At 44.0% G+C, this 20,538-nt stretch overlaps 1 protein-coding gene across 1 annotated transcript in view; it reads right to left on the reverse strand.

The window, feature by feature from the left end:
- The window catches only part of SUCLG2 (succinate-CoA ligase, GDP-forming, beta subunit), a 133,834-nt gene that overhangs the window by 7,524 nt on the left and 105,772 nt on the right, over positions 1-20,538 (reverse strand). Inside the window, exon 8 of the mRNA XM_015424237.1 lies at positions 8,215-8,335. Coding sequence (XP_015279723.1) covers positions 8,215-8,335 — 121 coding nt within the window. The remainder of the gene's footprint in view (positions 1-8,214; positions 8,336-20,538) is intronic.

Here is a 20,538-nt window from a genome sequence, read left to right on the forward strand (position 1 = left end):
GGGGGGGGGGGGTCAAGGAAGTTCATAGCCAGAGTCGTAGGTTAGATTTTTGTAGGGCCAACTTCAACGAACTCAGAGGCTTGATGGGAGTCATTCCATGGGGGAGTGGGCTGGAAGGGAAAGGAGTGAGTGAAAGGTGCGCTCTTCTCAAACTTGAGCTTTTGCGAGCTCAAGCACTCACTATTCCAGCAAGATGGAAGCATAGTAAGGGCTCCAAGAAACTGATGTGGATGAACCGAGAGCCTCAGAATAAGCTAAGGGAGAAAAAGGAAATGGAGGGAAATGGAGGGAAGGTCAGACCTCTAAAGAGGAGTATATGAGAGTTACTAGGTACTGCAGATCAGCCATCAGAGAAACCAAAGCTCAGTATGAGTTGGGTCTGGCCAGGGGGGCTCACTACAATAAGAAAAACTTCAACAGATATGTGAGAAGCAAGGTAAAAGAGGCAATTGGACGACTTTTGGGAATAGAAGGAGAAACTCTGGTGGAGGACAGAGAAAAAGCAGACAGGCTTAATGACTTTTTTTGCCTCTGTTTTCTCCCAGAAGAACTTCAGCCCATCTAGAGATGGTATAGGACATAGCAGGACACCTGAGTGTCCAGTTGACATTGACAGGGAGGTTGTGGAGAGGCACCTGGCTGCACTGGATGAATACAAATCCCCTGGGCCAGATGGTGTGCACCCAAGAGTACTCAAAGAACTTTCTAATGAACTTGCAAAGCCTCTGTCCATCATCTTCAAGGCCTCCTGGAGGACTGGAGATGTGCCACATGACTGGAGGAGAGCAAATGTTATCCCAATTTTTAAGAAAGGGAAGAAGGCTGACCCGGGAAACTATAGGCCAGTCAGTCTGACTTCTGTTGCTGGGAAGATATTAGAACAGATTTTAAAGGGATCGATCTGTAAGCATCTGAAGGATCACTAAGTGATCCGGAGAAGTCAGCGTGGTTTTGTCCCCAACAGATCTTTGTCAGACCAACCTGGTTTCCTTCTTTGATCGTGTGACAAGCTTACTGGATCGTGGGAACTCTATTGATGTGATTTACCTGGATTTCAGTAAAGCTTTTGATAAGGTTCCCCATGACATTCTGATGGGCAAATGGGAAGACTTTGGACTGGACTATAGGACAGTTCAGTGGATAGGGAACTGGTTAGAGGACTGCACCCAAAGAGTGGTGGTCAATGGCGTTTCATCAGATTGGAGGGAGGTGTCCAGTGGGGTGCTGCAGGGCTCGGTTTTGGGCCTGGTACTTTTCAATATTTTTTATCAATGATCTGGATGAAGGGGTAGAAGGGCTACTCATTAAATTTGCTGATGATACCAAATCGGGAGGAGTAGCGAACACCCAAAAAGATAGAGATAAAATTCAACAAGACCTGAATACTCTGGAGAAGTGGGCAGTTGCAAACAGGATGCAATTCAACTAAGATAAATGCACAGTATTACATCTGGGCCACAAAAATATCAAGCACAATTAGGATGGGGGATACGTTTCTGTGGAGTAATGTATGCGAAAGAGATCGTGGGGTAAGAGTGGACTGTAAACTAAATATGAGCAGTCAGTGTGATGCGGTGGGAAAAAAGGCAAATTCAGTCATGGGTTGTATTAAAAGGGCCATAGCATCGAAATCGCAGGAAGTCATAGCCCCTCTGTATACTGCCTTGGTCAGGCCGCACCTGGAGTACTGTGTGCAGTTCTGGAGGCCTCACTTCAAAAAGGATGTGGACAAAATTGATAGGGTGCAGAAGAGAACAACGAGAATGATCAGGGGTCTGGAGACTGCGCCCTACGAGGAAAGGCTAAGGGCCTTGGGAATGTTTAGTTTGGAGAAGAGGAGATTGAGGGGGGACATGATTGCTCTCTTTAAATATTTGAAAGGCTGTCATTTGGAGGAGGGCAAGGAGCTGTTCCAGTTGACAGCAGAGGATAGGACCCAAAGCAACGGGTTTACATTACATGCAGAAAGGTATCGGCTGGATATTAGGAAAAAAATTTTCATGGTCAGAGTAGTTCAAAGGTGGAATCAGCTGCCTAGAGAACTGGTTAGCTCCTCATACACTGACAGCTTTCAAGAAGAGGCTGGACGAATATTTGTCAGAGATGCTTTAGGCTGGTCCTGCATTGGGTTGGACTAGATCGTCTGTATGGCCCCTTCCAACTCTATGATTCTATGTGTTGGTGTAAGTAAGCAAATCTTTAGCACTACAGCCACAATTTGTAACTCAGTCCCACAATACTTCTGCAGCAGACTTCAGGGAGATGGAGATCATCCATGATGTTATTCTGGTGTAGTACTTAGAGACCTAGCACTTTCAAAGATGCTGTCTTGCATCATGAGATGACAAAGCAAGAATGTACACTGTTAATTCCTTATTTCTCTGTCCTGTCAAAATTTTAATTGGGTCTCCTACAATAATGTTAATTATATTTGCAGCTTCCTCACTGATTATACCTCTTGATTATGAACCATGAAGAAAGCATGCTTCCTATTGCATTGACAATGGGGAATTTCAGACAGGCGATAGATTCCGGAAGGGAACCGGTTCTCAAACGGGTTCTGGTCTGTCATTTCAGACAGAACCCATTTGAGAACCGGTTCCCTTCCGGAATCTATTTGCCATTTCATACACAAACGCTTCAGTCCCGTTTAGGAACTGGGACTGAAGCGTTTTACCTGTCATCCACTTCCAAGTGGTCTCCAGTGCCCTCTCCTGGTTCCGATATGCTTTTTTCCCACCTTTTTTCACCTGCGCGGGCGATCTCCGGCTGTTTTTTTTTTGAACAATCGATTTATAGCGTTATAGCGTATAGCGTTATAACGCTATAACGGAATAGCATTATATCAATCCCATTGGAATGCATGGAGTGTTTTGTTATACTGCTATAGCGCTATAAATCGAATGTGTTTTTTTTAAAAAAAAAATCGATCACCCGTGCGGGAAGAAAACGGCGGGAAAACAAAGCGGTGCAAGTCTGAAATGCCAAACTGCTTCTGATCCGGCTCAGTTCCGGTAGGGGCAGCCCTGTACCGGTTCACTTCAAAACGGATGATTGCCGGCTTGAAACCGGGGGAAACTGGGTAATGTGAAATTCCCCAATGTCTCCAGAATGCACAGGACTGTTGAGAGCACTATTAAAAGAGACAGTCAAATATATCTAAGCATGGTGTGCAGAGATCAGTGACACCTCCAGCCCAGTAAAGATAAGAGCATATTTCAAAAAGTTGGCAGAGGCCAATGAACCTATTCTTGGTCCGTTTTGTTTGATACAGGAACATTCACACATGTCTTGTTTTAAACAGATGCCAAAATCATTCTGAAAATGTGCTGGAACATTGATGGTGATTTCCCAGAGCAGAAGCCCTGGTGTTCCAGTAAGTTCAGTGCCCACACAATGATCAAGAAGCCAATGCAGATGGCTAGCTCTGCAGGGAGCAGTTCATTCTTTCCAGGTGGACTGCAATTCACAACTAGCCCACAAGAACAACACTGGCACCACAAGTAGATCCACTGATGCAAAGTATTCAAGCTGAACTTAAACGCACTGTGCACCCAGATTTTGATAGGGCCTTTAAAATGAACAGGACAAGCAGGAAAGATGGTAATGATGACAAGAACCATTCAGCTCCTTGTTTTTATTCAAATCTTGAAGTTTTTATGGGACAGGGGAAGCATGCCAAAGCTCAACAGAAACGGAATGGAACTTTTTTGCTGCCATGAAAGGAACAAGTCAGAACACAAATTCTGCCAGTGGTTCTAAAGCCTGTCTGTTGGCCTTCCAGGGCAGCTGGTTGGCCACTGTGTGATAGATGGACCATTGGCCTAAACTGGCAGAGGTCTTTTCATGGTTTTACTTATTCACAAATTTTAAGCGAGTCCCATACCATATTTTTCAGGGCCCAATCGCAAAGTAACTGCATGCTGTTTCCCCCCTCACATTCATAAAATGCAGGAATCACATATCACATCTTTCATGTATGGTATTTATAAATGTATATCATGACTAAGCAACAGGTTGTGTTTCATTACTATTTCACGCAATATACAGAGGGCAAAGCCAGATTTGCCACTGAGCCTCCTCTGCCAGCTCTCCCTGTTCCTCTTCCTGCCCCCTTCCTTTGTGAACCTATGACAGAGTTTTGACCCATTTTTGGGTCTGCTCTTGACTCACAGTTTGAGAACCACTGAACTATGTACAATGTTTGGCAAATCGATGTTGTTAAAAGCAGGACAGACATATTAGAAGCTGCTGAAGACAGTTAATTCTACTGAAAGCAAATTGACTGCATTCCTCCTCAATAAAAATAGCTCTGGAGCTGGATAAACCAACTCCGGGGCTGTTTTTAGTGATAGGGAGTACAATCAATTTGCTCTCAGTAGAATCTGAATGAGGGTGTCATCAAAAAAGCACTGGACAGAGTCTTTAGTAAGATAAAGACTTTCTTTCTGGAAGTGCTTTAAAAAAATCCCTCACTGAACATTAACCTCCTGCCACTGGATGGTGTCAGAGAACTGTAAACAGACTTCCAAACAAGGCTATCGAAATAATCTGCACTTCGCTTGCACTGAAGCAGCTGTTTAACTGAGGGAAAGCAAGGGATTTGAAGGGAGCTTTGTCTCTTGTTTCAATTTTGTTACAGAACTGGAAAAGATTCTCCTCAATTCCCCTCAAAGTCTACTACAAGCATGGCTACAGCCATCGTCCTTCACTGATAACTTTCTAGACGAACTTCACAAAAAAACGAATAGGGGGGAAAAAGTAATTGATTCCCTCACAAGGGACAGACTAGAACCCTGTTGCTAAGCTCTATGTATATTTTGCGGTGTATGCATTGCTAAGCATCAGAAGTATACAAACCAAGCAAGTATAGCTGTTATAAATTCAGAAATATGGGCATACTTATAATGAACATTTAAAGAAATAATGGCTCCCTTAAGGTACCCCCCCTTTTAAGTCGGTTGCAATGCTCAGTGCTGTAGTAGCTACAGGGAGATTTTTCAGAATGAAGTTAAAGGGTCACAGTGAACTTCAAACACTCACCTTGAACCAGGGAAAATCCTGGGTGGGAAGGTGGGAGGAATCTGGAGCACTGCCACTGATTTTTTTTTTTTAAAGCTCTCGAATAGTGTCAGCCTGAGCAGGCTTATACCCTTTTAACACCATGGAAGCTTAAAAGTGTGCAACTCTGCTTAGGGCAGCTCTGTAAAATAGTTTGGGAGAAGTCTCTCCTTTTAAAGAAACTGTCATGGCACATTTTTTAAAAAATGCCTGCTATTCAAAGCATTCTTAGGATGGCAGAAATACAGAGCAATCCTAAGCAGAGTTGTACCCGTCTCAGTTCACTGAAGTCAATGGGCTTATGAAGGGTATAAATTCTGTTTAAGATTACACTGCCAGAGAGCCATTAGCCCCACTGTGGCTATAGTCCTGAGCATAAAGGGCTCAGAAAGCGCCAAAGTAGGATTATAGTTGAACACCAAGACAACAAAGAATTACAGACTACTGGGGAATTACACAACTTTAAGGCTGACAATCAAGAAATTGAAATTGTTCAAGATTTCCTGTTCCTTGGCTGCATCATTAACCAAAAGAGAAACTGTACCCAAGAAATCAGAAGGCGACTGAGACTGGAAAGGGCACCTATGAAGGAACTAGAAAAGCCACAGTATTCCCCATCACTATGTATCGATGTGAAAGTTGGACAATAAAGAAAGCTGACAGGAAGCAAGCAGATTCCTCTGAAATGTGGTGATGGAGGAGAGTGTTATGGATATCATGAACTGCCAAAAAGACAGACAAGTGGGTTCTAGATCAAATCAACCCTGAACTCTCCCTAGAGGCTAAAGTGATTAAACAGAGGCTATCGTACTTTGGTCACTGTATGAGAAGACAAGAGTCACTGGAAAAAACAACAATGCTAGGAGAAGTTGAAGGCAGGAGGAAAAGAGGAAGACCCAACATAAGATGGATTGACTCAACTGAGGAAGCCACAGCCCTCAGTTTGCAAGACATGAGCAAGGCTGTTAATGATAGGACGTTTTGGAAGACATTAATTTCTAGGGTCACCATAAGTCGGAAGCAATTTGATGGCACTTAACACACAAGCACACACACAAAGGGCCAGCTTAGCCACTGTACTAAGTGTGCTAGGTTCCAGACATTCCCCCTGATGTAGTGAAAAATGAAACAGAAGGTGCTTTTTGCAGTACTTTTAGAAGCCAAGGGATCTGTGGCCCACCTGCACCTGACAATTAGGAAGGCAGACTATATCTCCAGAGAGCTACCTGTGCTAGGCTGTTGTAGCAAAAATAAACTGGAGCACTGTAACACCTTAAACTCTAACAGCCTTCTGATTCTAGCACAGGTGAGAAATATTTAGCTAAGTTGTGCAATTAAGCCAGCTATATAGAGAGGAAGCACAAATTCAATTTTGGCCTTGACTATTACCCCACCTTTCATCCCAATGGGGATATAAAGCAGCTGATTTCATCCCCCTCTCCTCCATTTTATCCTCACAATCCTCCTTGTGAGGCAGGTGAGGCTGACTGCATGTGACTGGCCAAAGGTCACCGAGAAAGCATCCCTAGCCGAGTGGGGCTTCGAACCGAGCTCTCCCAGATCCTAGTCCGACACTCAAGCCACCACACCACACTAGGGGACATGATGAGTTTGGTGTAGTGGTTAAGTGTGCGGACTCTAATCTGGGAGAACCGGGTTTGATTCCTCACTCCTCCACTTGCGCCGGCTGATGTGACCTTGGGTCAGTCACAAGCTCTGGCACAGTTGTCCTTGAAAAAGAGCAGTTTGTGTCAGAGTTCTCTCAGCCCCACCCACCTCACAGGGTGTCTGTTGTGGGGAGGGGAAGGAGTTTGTAAGCCGCTCTGAGACACCTTTGGGTAGTGAGGGGTGGGGTATAAATCCAATCTCCTCCTCCTCCTCCTCCTCCTCCTCCTCCTCCTCCTCTTCTTCTTTGTAAATGCATGCATAAAGGAATTCGCAGGTGGAACTGTTTCTCTGTTAAAATGATCAGAGAGACGTGAATTGCACAGGAGCTCTGTGTGAGCATACATGTGCATGCCGATGAATGAATTCTGGTCTGGAGGCTACAGTTACAATCCAGAACATGCACTAAGTCACTCTTGTTCCTTAAAAAACAAGAGAACTTGCTTCTCAGCTGGAGAGTTACTTACTTATTTTTTAAGGAATTGTGGTGACCATTTTCCAACAGGAGAGTAATCTTTAAGTATCCACTAGTAAAACAGCTTGTAATTATTATACAGCTAGGAACAAAGATTTGTCCAGAAAATCCTGCTAAATCAAGACAGACCTGACTGATTAAAACTTTACTCATCAAGACATTTGTAATACATTGCAAGTGGGCATACAGCCTTTAAAGTGCAGGCCATCAATCTAGTAAGATTTATGGGAATAATCACAAACCTGCAGCTTGAGAGGGTACCAAACGGACAACGCAAAATGCACCAGACCCCTTAGTCACTCTTTTATGAAAAATAAGCTGTAATATGCTGTATTTTATAATGGCTGGGATCCTGTGACTCCCTTTTGTTAACTGGATCCCATGACTCTTTTTGGATCCTTTTCCCTCAAGGGAAAAAGGCTCCCTTCAGTGGAGGAGGATGGAAACAGTTCCCTGTGGGCAGAAGGCTTGCTGGAAGGGTATGTGATAGGATCCAACCCAAAGTCTTTGGATCAACATTCTCCCCATTTGGCATTATTCACTCTGAACAATTTTACTTTCTTATTAGTTAATGAAGGCTCACAGAAAAAAAGAAGCAAATATGATTAAGGGACTGGGATACATGATCAACTAGTTCACAGACAGCCCTCTGAATGAGTTGCTCAGTTCTTTGGTGGAAGGGGGAGAAAGACTTGCCGCTGCCATTAGCACTTTGTGATGAGCAGTCGCTTATTTGTATGAGTTTCTGCTGGTCAAATAATCAGGAAGAAAAGAAAAGAGATAAGACTGTAGGAACGGCCATGCAACTCATGAAGGGTCCCATGTGTAACAAGTGGGTGAAGAGTCCAATGGCCAGCATCCAAGGATGAAGAGCAACTCAGTCAGCTAGTTAAAGCCAACCGTTTATACCCTAATTTCACCTGGACCTGGCTAAGCAAACTGCCACATAAAAATGAGAAAACCGCTCAACTGAAATGAAAGAATGGAAGAGAACGTCAACATTATCCACTCACCTTCCAGTCTGATCACCAAAGGCACCTTCAGCTCAAGCTCCTGGCAGGCTTTGGTGATCCCGTTGGCTACAATGGCACAGTTGACAATCCCACCAAAAATATTGACTAGAATCGCTTCAACCTGGGCGAGGAAGAAAAATTCAGCACATCATCAGCCTTATTAAGAGCTTAACAAACCAGGACACAGAAGAAAAAGGCACAACTTCAGACCTCCATTTTATGATTCCAGCTACTATCTGAAGCAAATGGACACAGGGGAGAAGATAAATCAAACGGAGCTGAGCTCCACATCTGAAGAAATAGTTGAAACTTCCAGGGCCATGGCAACCAGATGCCTGAGGCTTTTTGGCTTTATTAAAGCCTGAATTGCTAGATATGACTTCAGGACATCTAGGCTCAGATGTGGGCAAACCAGGTAGCCACAAGCAAGGTAGAGGCTTGCAGCTTCCATCTCCCGCATATAAAATGGTAATAATGATGCACCATAGTGGGTTGTGAGGGAGATGCCACAAGGCAAAGTAGAAAATCACTTCAAAATATACTCTACAGATAGTGCGCCAGGGCTGGTGATCATTAGCACAACCAGCCCTTGTGACTGCCTTGGGAAACCGGCTCTAACGGTGCGATCCAGTGAAGGGTTACTTCAGACAAAGCCCAGACTGGAGTAACTCTGCATAGGCCAGTGCTGGAAGAGACTGGGGACGCAATCGGAGTTTGGAAATATCCCCTCTCTGCTCTAGCCACATCAGTGAGTGAAGAGGTTTTATTTTTCTCCTTTGTTGTTTTGAGATTTGTGCTACGTACTTTCCGCTGTGGTAAAACTAATCTAAAGCCATAGTCATTTTAAAGCGGGACACAGCAAGGTAAGCTTCAAAAGCAAATCTGCACCACTGTACAAACCTTTTCCCTTGCATTAGTAACGGTATTATTCTGCAGATGTTCCTCACTCCTGCACTCCTTGTGCGGGAAGGCACATTTAACCAGAATATTTCCCCCAAGAAAACAAAGCTGGCACAGAAAAGTAATCCTCCCAATCTATTAAAACTATAGTGCAATTATAGTACAAATTATAGCACTATTGGAATTAAGGGGGGATTCACAAGACTATTGAATGGATGCTAGAATGTGGCTGTGGTGGTCTCTGGCTAATGATGCAACAGGGTGAAAAGTCTGTAAATTAGTACCCTTAAGACATATAGTATACTGTCTATAAGGGAATCAAAGCTCAACAGGGGACCATCTTGGTAGACAGAGCTCTTGGGCAATCAGTCAGTGGTGAAAAGAGCAAAGCCATTCCAGTATATCACTTGTGTAGAAGAACAGCAGGAAGACTAGACACGTGAGGGGGGGGGAACTTCCTTAAATACTTCATCTGAATAATCTGAGCCACACCATTCTTAATGAAACCACTGGCACATATTCCATATTCAAAGCAGCACGGACTGGGAGGTAATGTACTTTGTCCTGACTTGATAAATAGGGGTAAGAAAATCCTTTATAATTAACAAAGAGAAGTAAGTAAGAGAATTCATTACAACAGATTAATTGATAAGTCCCACAGAGAAAAAAGCTACCCATCAACCTCAAGGAACCGAAATTCACCTAGTGCACAATTAAATTACCCCATGCAAACTCTCACAATTTATTTATTTAAAGCGTTTATAAGATTGCCTTTCTCTGAGGCAACTGGAACTCATTCACCTATTTAATTTCAGGCCATTCAAAATGAGTGGTTGGATTCAACCAACTTTTCTGCTGCTGAAAAATGGAGGAGGGAGTCCCCTTTGACAACCAAAACAGGCTACATTGGGGATCATGGGACATTCATGGGCAAAGCCTCATGGGACAGGAACTATAGTAAAGAAGGGACTTAGGTCAGATTGACTGAAACACCTGGCTAAGGCATCAATTGCTTACAAACCCACAAAAGTTCATTCCTATTGTCTATGAGTCCTCTCCATATGATGACTTCCTGCCAGGTCTACAGAGTGTCACTAAGTAGATCAGGTGAGTTTCAGCATGCCACAGTTTATTTATCAAAAAATATTTATATACCCGTCTCTTTCCTGAACACCTCAGGACCTAAGGTGGTAACAACAATGTAAAAACAACTGGACAAAAATAAGCATTAAAACCACTCTGGTCCTTCTAAGACACCAGCCTTCCTCCCCAACCTGTCGGGCTGAATTTTTTTTTTTTGCACACCCCTAGCCACGAGAGGATATAGGTTCCCAATGTGGTTGCAACTATACCAGCCACGTGGCAGATCAATTTAAGGAGGTGCGTTGACATCATTAAAGATAACGTAGAGGATTTCATGCCTAGTATAGATATTTTTAATTCCTACTGTGGGTCTTCTCATTTAAGGGTCTGCCTTTCTGTGTTCAAGCTGAATTCTAATCAGACCCTCTAATCCATTGCAGGCTACATGGGGGAAAAAACACATTGAAGGAAATTAGATTCAGTGCTGGATAACTGAGGTTTGTGTGACTGGCTTTAATAATAACAATAATGTAAATAAAATCAGTTAAATTAGAGAGGAGCCTGAATGAGTTCAATCAATAGGAAACTGAATCAGGTAAGGAATTTAATCTTGGGTTTTATTGTAATCTTATAAATAAGCCAAAAGATCACTTCAAACAGTAAAGTGATTCAGTTATGAACTCTGCTAAAAATTGGTGAATGTTGTTTATCGCTCCTTTGCTGCCCTAAATGGATTTTGCTTTTCTTTAAAACCGGTTTAACATTCAAGAGACGTATTTCGATGAAAGGGTTTATGCCGGTATTTTTTACATGCAGAAAAGGAGGAGGCTGGGAAAAGTGTCCGGTGGGGAAAAAGAAAACCACCTGCTGCTGCACATGGCAAACAAGCTCTCATCAACATAGTCAGCATCTGAGAAACACCAAATATAAAATGTGGATTGAGAACAGAGTGCCCTGCCTGCATATGAGACAGCTTGCCCTGTATGGCATATTAATGATTAACATTTCCACCTAACATCCGTGCCTTCCAAGTCAAAGCTTTATATTTCAAGCAGGAGAAAATTCAGATGCAAGCATCTTTGTCCAGTAACTGTTTGTTTTTACTGACACAGCAGACATGAAAGATCCATCAAAGGAAGCGATGCTAATATGCTAATATGTGAAGACATTATCTCCGCTTCTATGGCCAATGCGCAACTCATCAATACTGATGAACAATGCTGGGAAATAAGGTGCTACACGAGGATTGTTGGCAGGTTACAGCAGGTCCGCACAACCCACTCCTATAAGCTATATGTGTCTCTCTTTGTGGATACATCCGTATCAAGCTTTGAGGGATCGCAAATTGGCTATATATCTAAGGTATTTGCCTGCTTGAATGAAATTTTAGCAATTTGTTTATTTACAGCATTTATATCCCGCCTTTCCCAAAACTGTCCAAGGTGGTCTGTATCAAAGCAATGATCCAGCCAGTTTTTCAGGGGGTGGGAAAGGAATGAGGGGTCCCATCGGACCACCCAAAAAATGCTATGCTGGGGATCATGGGACCTGCATAGACAAAAGTCATGGAGAATGGGTGGTGTAGTAAGGAATGGGAATTGGTCTGGATTGAGAGAAAAAGCTGGCTGAATCTGAGCAATTTAAAAAGGCAACAGTCATAATAGCTTGGATCCAGACTAAGATTTCTGCTCATACAAGGCACTTGTCAGCAAAACACACCATTCATTCATTCATTCATTCATTCATTCATTCATTCATTCATTCATTCATTCATTCATTCATTCATTCATGGATTGCCCACCTTGCAAGCAGGTTCTGGGTGATTAACAGCATTTTAGACATTTAAAATACAATTGATATATGATTAAAATTACTAATAGTAACAGACATTAAAACCCATCAAGATGGCGATTTAAACCTCCATTGCATCTCACACCGCTATCCTTGCCTGTCTTGCCTTGTACTGCAGACCACAGATATCCTCAAAATGCTGATCCTGGGGGGAAAGTGACCAGAAGGAGAAACTGGTAAAAAATGATCCCTCTGCCTTTTGTTATTGGAAAATTAAGTCTGGATCCAACCTCATACCTATATCAGCATGGTATTACAAGTCACAGCCAATACTCCCTCTATGCTGTGGAGTCTTGTGAGCAAAAATTCTACTTTGTGAGCTACTAGTATTAAAGTTGTGAGTGAGCGATTTGGCTACTGCATAAATTAGTTTGCTCTGGAGCCATCCTCCCTGAGCGAAGACAAAAATGTGTGAGCCGGAGGCTAAACAACTGTGAGGTAGCTCACACTAACTCAGCTTAGAGGGAACACTGGCTCACAGCAAGTAACTACATCATTGTCAAAATAAGCAGTAAACATCTGCATGGCAGTGGATAAAGGGCATAATGTTTTCCAAGTAATAGATAGCATCACACAGGGTTAAGAACCAGGGGGAACAAAAAGATCTACACATTCTAAGAAGAGCTCCTGCCCCAAGAGTGGAAGGTAATCAAATGGTCACTGCAATAAAATATGTTTCTGCCTGAAGCTGTGATGACAAAAGGTGGTGCCATATATATTAGGTGCCATATAGTCTTCATATATTAGAAGCTGTCAAAGTATTTCTGCACAATGTAGTTCATTTCGTCCAGAAAATCTGGGATTTGTTCAGCTGCCACCTGTTCAGTAACCTTGTTCGAGTATGGTACATTCAAGACTGGCCAATAGTTACCCAAATCACCTGGGTCCAGGAAGGTTTCAGGGATAGGGCAACCATCCACTCTTTATAGGAGACATTAACTGCCTCTCGGGCCCAGTCAGCCAGTACCCCCCTTGGGCATTTCTGCCGCCAGGAAGGGCAAGGGTCATATAAACATGTGGCAGGCTTCAAACATCCAAGGGTTCTGTCCACATCCTCCATCTGAATAAACTGAAAAGTATTCCGAACAACTGGACAAGTAGGCACCCTGGCACCATCTAACCGCGGTACTGCCAATACAGAGTCCAAGTTAGTATTTATGTGAGAGATTTTATGTGCAAATTACAAAGCAAAATGATCACAGCAGGTCATTGAGCAGTTCACCTCCTTGTGCAGGTCAGACACCAACAGACTTTGACCATTTGAGAGCTAACATGGCACAGTGGGTGGAGTGTTGGACTAGGGCCCAGGAAGCCCTGGGTACCACGGAAACTCACTCGATGACCTTGGGCCCATCACAAACTCTCATCCTGGCCTACCTCACAGGGTTGTTGTGGGAAATGGCCCAGGGGAAAATGATGCTCTAAGCCACTTTGAGTCCCAACTGGGGAAGAAAACAGGCCCGTAGCCAGGATTTTTTAAGTCAGGGGGGCATTTAATTAGGAGGCACTGGCTAATCAAATTAAAGGAATATCTGGCTCCTTCCCTACCCCTGCCAGCACTCAGGGGTCCTGGGCTAGATGGGAAGTTGTGGGGCCTTGCCAGTAAGTGAGGGGGCCTAGCCCCGAGATGCCCCACTGTAGCTATGGGCCTGGGAGAAAAGCAGGGTATAAATAAGTGCAAATGCACCTGGAACATCTCTACTGGCCGACACTGTGCAGACACAATGGTGATGGAAATGGGTTTCCACCCCTTTGCTACCAGTATTGCCATGGAATAGGTTTTAAAATGAGCTTCAGCCTGTGTCTTCTCAGATTTGTCCTGAGTCTTCCTCCACTGTTGCACTAGCCGTCTCTCTTGTCCTTTTCATCACCCACAGCCCCTCAGAAAACCAAGGGACTACCAGGGCTCTAACACCCAAGAGGGGGCACCAAGGAATAATTGTGTCAACCACCCAGGTTATTTCCTCATTCTAGAAGTCACCTGGGACACTCATAGGACCACCAACTATAGCAACAGGAAAACCACTTAAAGCCATCAGACAGCCATTTGGATTCATCTGGCTTCAAGGGCAGATCATTTTAACAGATCCTCCATTAATTGATAAGTCCCACAGAGAAAAGAGCTACCCATCAACCTCAAGGAACCAAAATTCACCTAGTGCACAATTAAATTACCCCATGCAAACTCTCACAACCTCCATCCCTGTAAGCAGTGATCTGTCCCTGACAAAGGAACAGCCATCAACTCTTCCACCCTCAGATTACCTTCATCCTGCCCAGAACACAACACCAAATGAAGAATGTGGTAAGTGTGAAGCCAGTTATCACTTGAAACAGGCCCATGGTCGTCATAGAGGGCCATGCAGTTCTGAGCTGCTCCTGACAAGGCAGCTTTGGCATGAATGCTGAAGTCCCTGAGCTGAGCACTCTGCAACATCATTTGAGTTCATCTCTCCCCAACACAGGCAGGAAGACTGTTAGGCAGTGGGGTGAGCAATATGCCAACAGAATCCCTAACCTGTCTTGCAATCCCTATATTAAATGCACAGCTGGAAGTATTCTGGACAGTGCTACATAGGGTTCCCAAGTACTTACCATGATCCGGTGGGGGAAACATGCTCCCTGGCCGGACCATTCCTCCCTGTAACGCACCATGCCGTCGCCAGGAAGTGATGCTAGGCGATGCTCTGGCAATGGGGCTGAAAACTTGATGGTACCATCGAGTTTCCAGCCCCATTGCCAGAGTGTCGCCTGGCGTCACTTCCTGGTGACGGCATGGTGCGGCGCGTCTGTTGTCCCCACGGGAATGATCCTGCAAAGATGTCTGTGTCCCCCGCTGAATCACAGTAAGTACTTGGGAAGCCTGGTGCTACAGCGACACCACTTCCCTGCCTGAGCTATCATCACCAAATACACTGGAGGACACAGGTGGGAGGGGTTAATCCCTCCCCCAGTCAGGTCTCAGTGGTACATTCCAAGTTATCCCAGTCATCCAGGAATAGATTATGAATGGCTGCTGTTTCTCCTGTAACTACCACCAAGATATGGGCTGTTGATATGATCACCAGCATCACCCTGGCTGAAAGAAGAACTGGAATGGGCAACAGCCTGTAAATGTCTGCTCTCCTTTCCCCTTGTCTAGTGGTCTGTTCTTCCACTACATTTCCTTCTGCGCCATTAATCATGGCATCATCCCCCAACCCCATGCTGCTCCCCCAATATATCAATCACCAGTAGGTGAGACAATCAAGAAAACAGAAAAGGCAAAACAAAGACACACACTTAAATGATAAAATATTAAAAAGCCAAGAACCACGTCTTACCTGGATATGAACAAAAAAACCCACAAGGAATCAAGCAATTTATGCTTTGGAATTTGTTGTGTAGTGGGTTAGACGCATGTAGAAACCACAGAGACGGATGTAGTGATCAGCATGGTTTACTCGTATACAACTTGAACACAGAACACCGGCCGGGTGGCCAACTATAGGGGTGTACCTGGGAACACCCCTAGATCCTATTGGTGGGTTTAAACCTCCCGCCAAATTCCCTATTGGTTCCCCAAGGAAAATCCAGGAGCCTAGTACCTATTGTTCCTAGGGAGTTAAGCTCAGCAGTAAATCGCTGGCGCCTAGTGGCGGTCAGCAGACATAACACCCCTCCCCCCATAGTTTGGACCCATCCTAAGTCACGTAGTCCTGAAGGTACGACGGTGGCTGCCGCTCCTGTGTAGACCGCCCGGGTGATGGCACTGGAACCTCGGGGGCCTCTGCCGGGCTGCTCAGTGGAGGCAGCAGCAAGGCTTCTGCCGGTGTCCCAGTGGGTGCAGGAGTATCTACCTCGGATGCGGCTGCTGGAACGGGGGTGAGGTTCTGCGGCTCTGCAGGCTGTGTCTCTCGATCCAGGGCCTCGGGCAGACTCGCTTCAGTGTGCCTAGGTGTTGGCTCTTCTCCTTGTACTGGCAGCATGCGTCATCTCAGCTGGTCGACATGCTTGCGGAGAACTTGACCGCACTCGGTTGACACTTCATCAGACACCGGGCTGGTGGGGCGGATAATGCGGCCGGCAAGCCACTCGGGGCCCTTACCGTAATTACAGATGTACACGGTGATGTCAGGGAAAAACCCTCGTGACATCTCTTGCTGCTCCACTAAGCTGTATGCTTAACTGTTTTTAAAGGCAACACCAAAAAGCTCTCTCGCTCAGTCATAAACCTATATACCAGATGCCTGGTTGTCTGCTCTCTGGCACCAATCCTATCTCCCAGGCATCCTTTGAATCCTACACCAACAATATGAACATTGTACACCACGAGGAAAAGGCAGATTCAATGTATGGATTTTCAAAAAGTATTTGCCTAGTGTGGCACACTCCCAGAAAACATCAAACAATTCAACGGTGCATATTTTGCCTTCATTGCCATGACACACATTTATTCTTAGTACACAGTGAAGAACAGAACCAGGGAGGCTAAGCGAAAAACAAGCCCAGCTGCTTCTGCATTCTCCCTATAAGGACTTCTCACAACACACACAATGGGTTTTCCCAGGGGAAGGAACTTTTCTAATAAATCTCCACTCACACTCACACACATAGACACACACAGACACAGACACACACACACACACAGAGTGTGGCAAGTAATTGAGGGGGCTAATTAACAGGCGTCCTTAGATCCTGCGAATCAAAGCTCCTACTAATGTTCTCTTTGTGAGATTCTTCTCCTGGAGACAAATTAAATGGTATATAATCTTGCAGCAGCAAGAAAAGCTACTCTTCTTGGTTAATTCTTCCCCCGCCCCCCCAATTGGCTGCCGGTGTCAAATGTCTCCATCAGAAAACAATCAGCACAAAGAAATAAATAAGTAAAAATCTGTTATAAACAACATTCTAATATTTCCAGTAATACTGCCCGACCCTTGCTGTGATCTATTGCTTCGTAGCTGGATCCATTTATTTTAGCTAAAACCAGTGGCTCGGCAACTGTCAGTAAAGTCGCGTCTGCAGTGAATTGAAAGCTAAATCTTGGCCTCAAGCCTGCTGTGAATGAAATCTGACAAAACCTTTTTATACCTCCAGGTATCCTCAAAGCATTTGTTGACCAGGCCTCTCCTGCCAAGGCAAACAAGCTCTATTTAACCCTTTCCCTAGTCACAGGAGTACCCCAAATTTCTGTATGAAAAAGATTTTTCTTTTCCATTTGTTTCCCACAGATGTTAGTGCCAAAGCGGTCCCAGAGACCAAGAGAAATACAAAGAACACTGTGACAGGCTTAATTCAATGCCAGATTTTGTTTGCAGATTTCTTTAGCAGCTCAATTATGAACATGTCTCACCTCAGTTGTTGCTGTTATCACACAGCAATCCAATTACTCAAGATATCCACTAGAGGACAGTATCATTTCAGCATGGAAAGGGAGTAGAAAATAAAGCCCAACTTTCAGTATTATAAAGGGAATACAAAAAAAAAAGGGACCGTTTTACTGCTTTGTCACAGATTTTTAGAATCCAAGACAAATCAACCAAAAAGTCAGCATGCAACACAACCACCTCTCCCATCCCCCCCACAATTATATAGATATGGCCAGTCACACTAAGTTTAATTTCTTCATGGCACTGAGTTATCCGTGTTGAACCATTGGCCAGCCCATCTCAAAGCTGGAAAATCCCACTGGATTCAGCACAAACAGATGACCTGCATATGTACTGCAACACTCAGGCAGATCAGCACAGGAAAAAATTCAACACAGGTTGAATGAAGACGTACAATGAGCATGGGACGGCCTGTGCCAAGACAGCCAACTGTTTTTACATTACTTATTTTTATTTATACTCTACTTTCCTGTTTAATAGGGACCCAAAGGTGCTTACAACATTGCTCTCTCTTCCCCTTTTTTATCCTTACAACAACCCTGTGAGGCACTTTGGGCTAAGGGAGAGTGGTTGGTCCAAAGTCAGCCAATGAGCTTTCACAGAAGAGTGGGGATTCAAACGTGGATCTCTTAGGTCACATACCCTAACTACACTATTTATTTATTTATGTTATTTATCAGCCACCTTTCTCATTGAGACTCAAGGCAGATCACCCAATGTAAGTCATCGCAGTCCAAAGAATAAGACACCTGATAAGCAAGGTGAAAGGATCAGGAATACAGAATCTGAAAACAAAGCTGACTGTAAAATGGAAGGCCTGATCAGCAGATGCTGGTAAATATACAGTAATATACATTAGGTAAATATACAGTAAACATGATGTAAGATACAAATATTCCTAATGTAGTAAGAAGTGCCACATAGTCCACCTCCTGCACAAACACCCCTGAAAGCCTACCTGCCCCCTTCCCTTCCTCCAAATCTTTAGTTGTCATCGTCGTCATCATCAGCATCATCAAAAAGGCAGTGGCTCAGATCTCATGAATACCTCTATGAAAGGCCTTGTGTTCCTGGTGCTTGGAACAGCAATATCTCTGACGCTAAGGAGTGCTGTGCTGGAAAAGTTTTAAAGTTTACAGATGACAGGCATCTTGGAAACTACATGTCCCATAGCTCCTTGCTGCATTCTAAGGACCATGGAGAGAGGGAAGAGGAAAGAGAAGGTTCACACAGAGGTTTCCTGCAAAACTTCCCAGCTGGCATAACTGTCAGGAAAATGGGAAGAGAAGTAATGGCTAGGGTTGGCAAGTTGGCAACCTCCAGGTGGGGCCTGCAGATCTCTTGCTTTTACAACTGATCTCCAGACTACAGATCTCAGTTCCCCTAGAGAAAATGGCTGCTTTGGAGAGTGGACTCTATGGCTCCTCACTTCTCTAAACCCTGCCCTCTCCAGGCTCCACCCCCCAAATCTCCAGGTATTTCCCAACCCAGAGCTGACAACTCTACTAATAGCTGAAGTGACAGAGTGATGGCTCTGCAAGAGATTTTTACCTCAGCAAAGTTCGATGGCTCGCTCATAGAAAGTTTCTGGGGAGGAACGATTGATCTTTGATATGGTGCCCTCCTCAGATTTCAGCACTATAATTACAAATGGAGTTATGTGATAATCCTTCTGATTTCCAACAGTGACAATATCTTTATATGTATCTGTACATCCCCAGGGAATAATTTCTGTTCTAGATAAAGTAGAAATTTCATTGTTCCCTAACAGTGAATATTGTGAAAGTTGGCATCTTAAATGATGTTGAAACAGAGGTAGCATGACCAGTGTCATCACTACCTCCAACCCTCTACTTGACAGACTTACCCCAAGTAGCTCCTGAATGTAGTAAGTTCAGCACCCACTTTTCTTTACCCACCAGGAATACGGAAACATGGTGGTTTAAAAAAGAGGATAGGAACTATTTTTAGGCGTCACACAGTCTTGCTGGGCTTATTTATTTATAAGATTACAGTTCATAAATTTAGGAGTGCAAAGAGTAGTGAACAGTCATGTTTCACCCAGAAATTTGATATGGAGACACTGTAATCTTGTGGCAAAGGGATTCTTTTAGCCCACTCCTCTGGAGGCAAAATCTCATATCCACTTCTTTACTATGTTTGCTGTCCTCACTCAAAAGGGCTAAAAAAAAAATCACTGAGATTTTTGTATTGTTCTGAGAGAGGACCTTGGCAGACTATCCGGAACCACAAGCCCTACCTAACTAAAAACTGAGTGAGTGTCCTTTTTCTCTCACTCTCTCCTCTCATGTGGCTCCTCCAGCCCTTTCATGGATCCTGACTGGTTGCTCAGTACTCTGCTCACACACTAAACAGGTGCTCTAAAGAAAGGGGTAGGACCTTTGCCCATCCATCACAAATACACAACAGTATATTTTACAAACTTTTTAATAGTGTATATTACAAAATATATACCATTTTTGTAGAGTTTTTTTGGTTATCTTTTGTTATTTACCCTGAAATTTAAAAACATGTACATTAATTTGCTTGAAGGGTCTAAGCAGCAATCCTATTCAATGGGCCTTACTCCCATGAAAATACTTTTAGGATTGCACTGTAAATAATTTAATTCTCTTGGTCAAAGGGTGATGGAGCAGGGGGAAAATCTTTGCACTACAATTAGAAAGCTAATTGCCTCCTCACCCTTTAGAATCGGGGAGGGGGGGGAAAGAAAAATGAAGCCAACTTTATCACCCCTTCCCCCAAATCACTGTACCTTCTGATATTATTCTTGTTTTATGACTTGCTGGAGGAACTACCTCAAAATGTTTCCTTATTTGAGGTTAACAATTCGAAAGCATTGCCAGGGCAACTGAAACACGTCTCTCAGTTATGTCCTGGCACCCTCCACATAAGCAAATGATGTGGAAATGCTGCCTCTTGCACGTAAAATGAGCAAAGGAATTGCTTCCCTCAAACATAGGGCTGGCTTCCAGTGTGGCTTGAATCCATCCTGTCCTGTAGTAAAGAATTATTTTGCCATAAGCCAAGACTGCCCAGCTTGGTTCTCAAAAGAATTCATTTGAAATGTTTTCCCCCTCTCTCTCCCATTTGTCCT

This window comes from Gekko japonicus, unplaced genomic scaffold (genome assembly GCF_001447785.1).
Source record: "Gekko japonicus isolate JY-2015 unplaced genomic scaffold, Gekko_japonicus_V1.1 scaffold2009, whole genome shotgun sequence".
Taxonomy (NCBI): Eukaryota; Metazoa; Chordata; class Lepidosauria; order Squamata; family Gekkonidae; genus Gekko; species Gekko japonicus.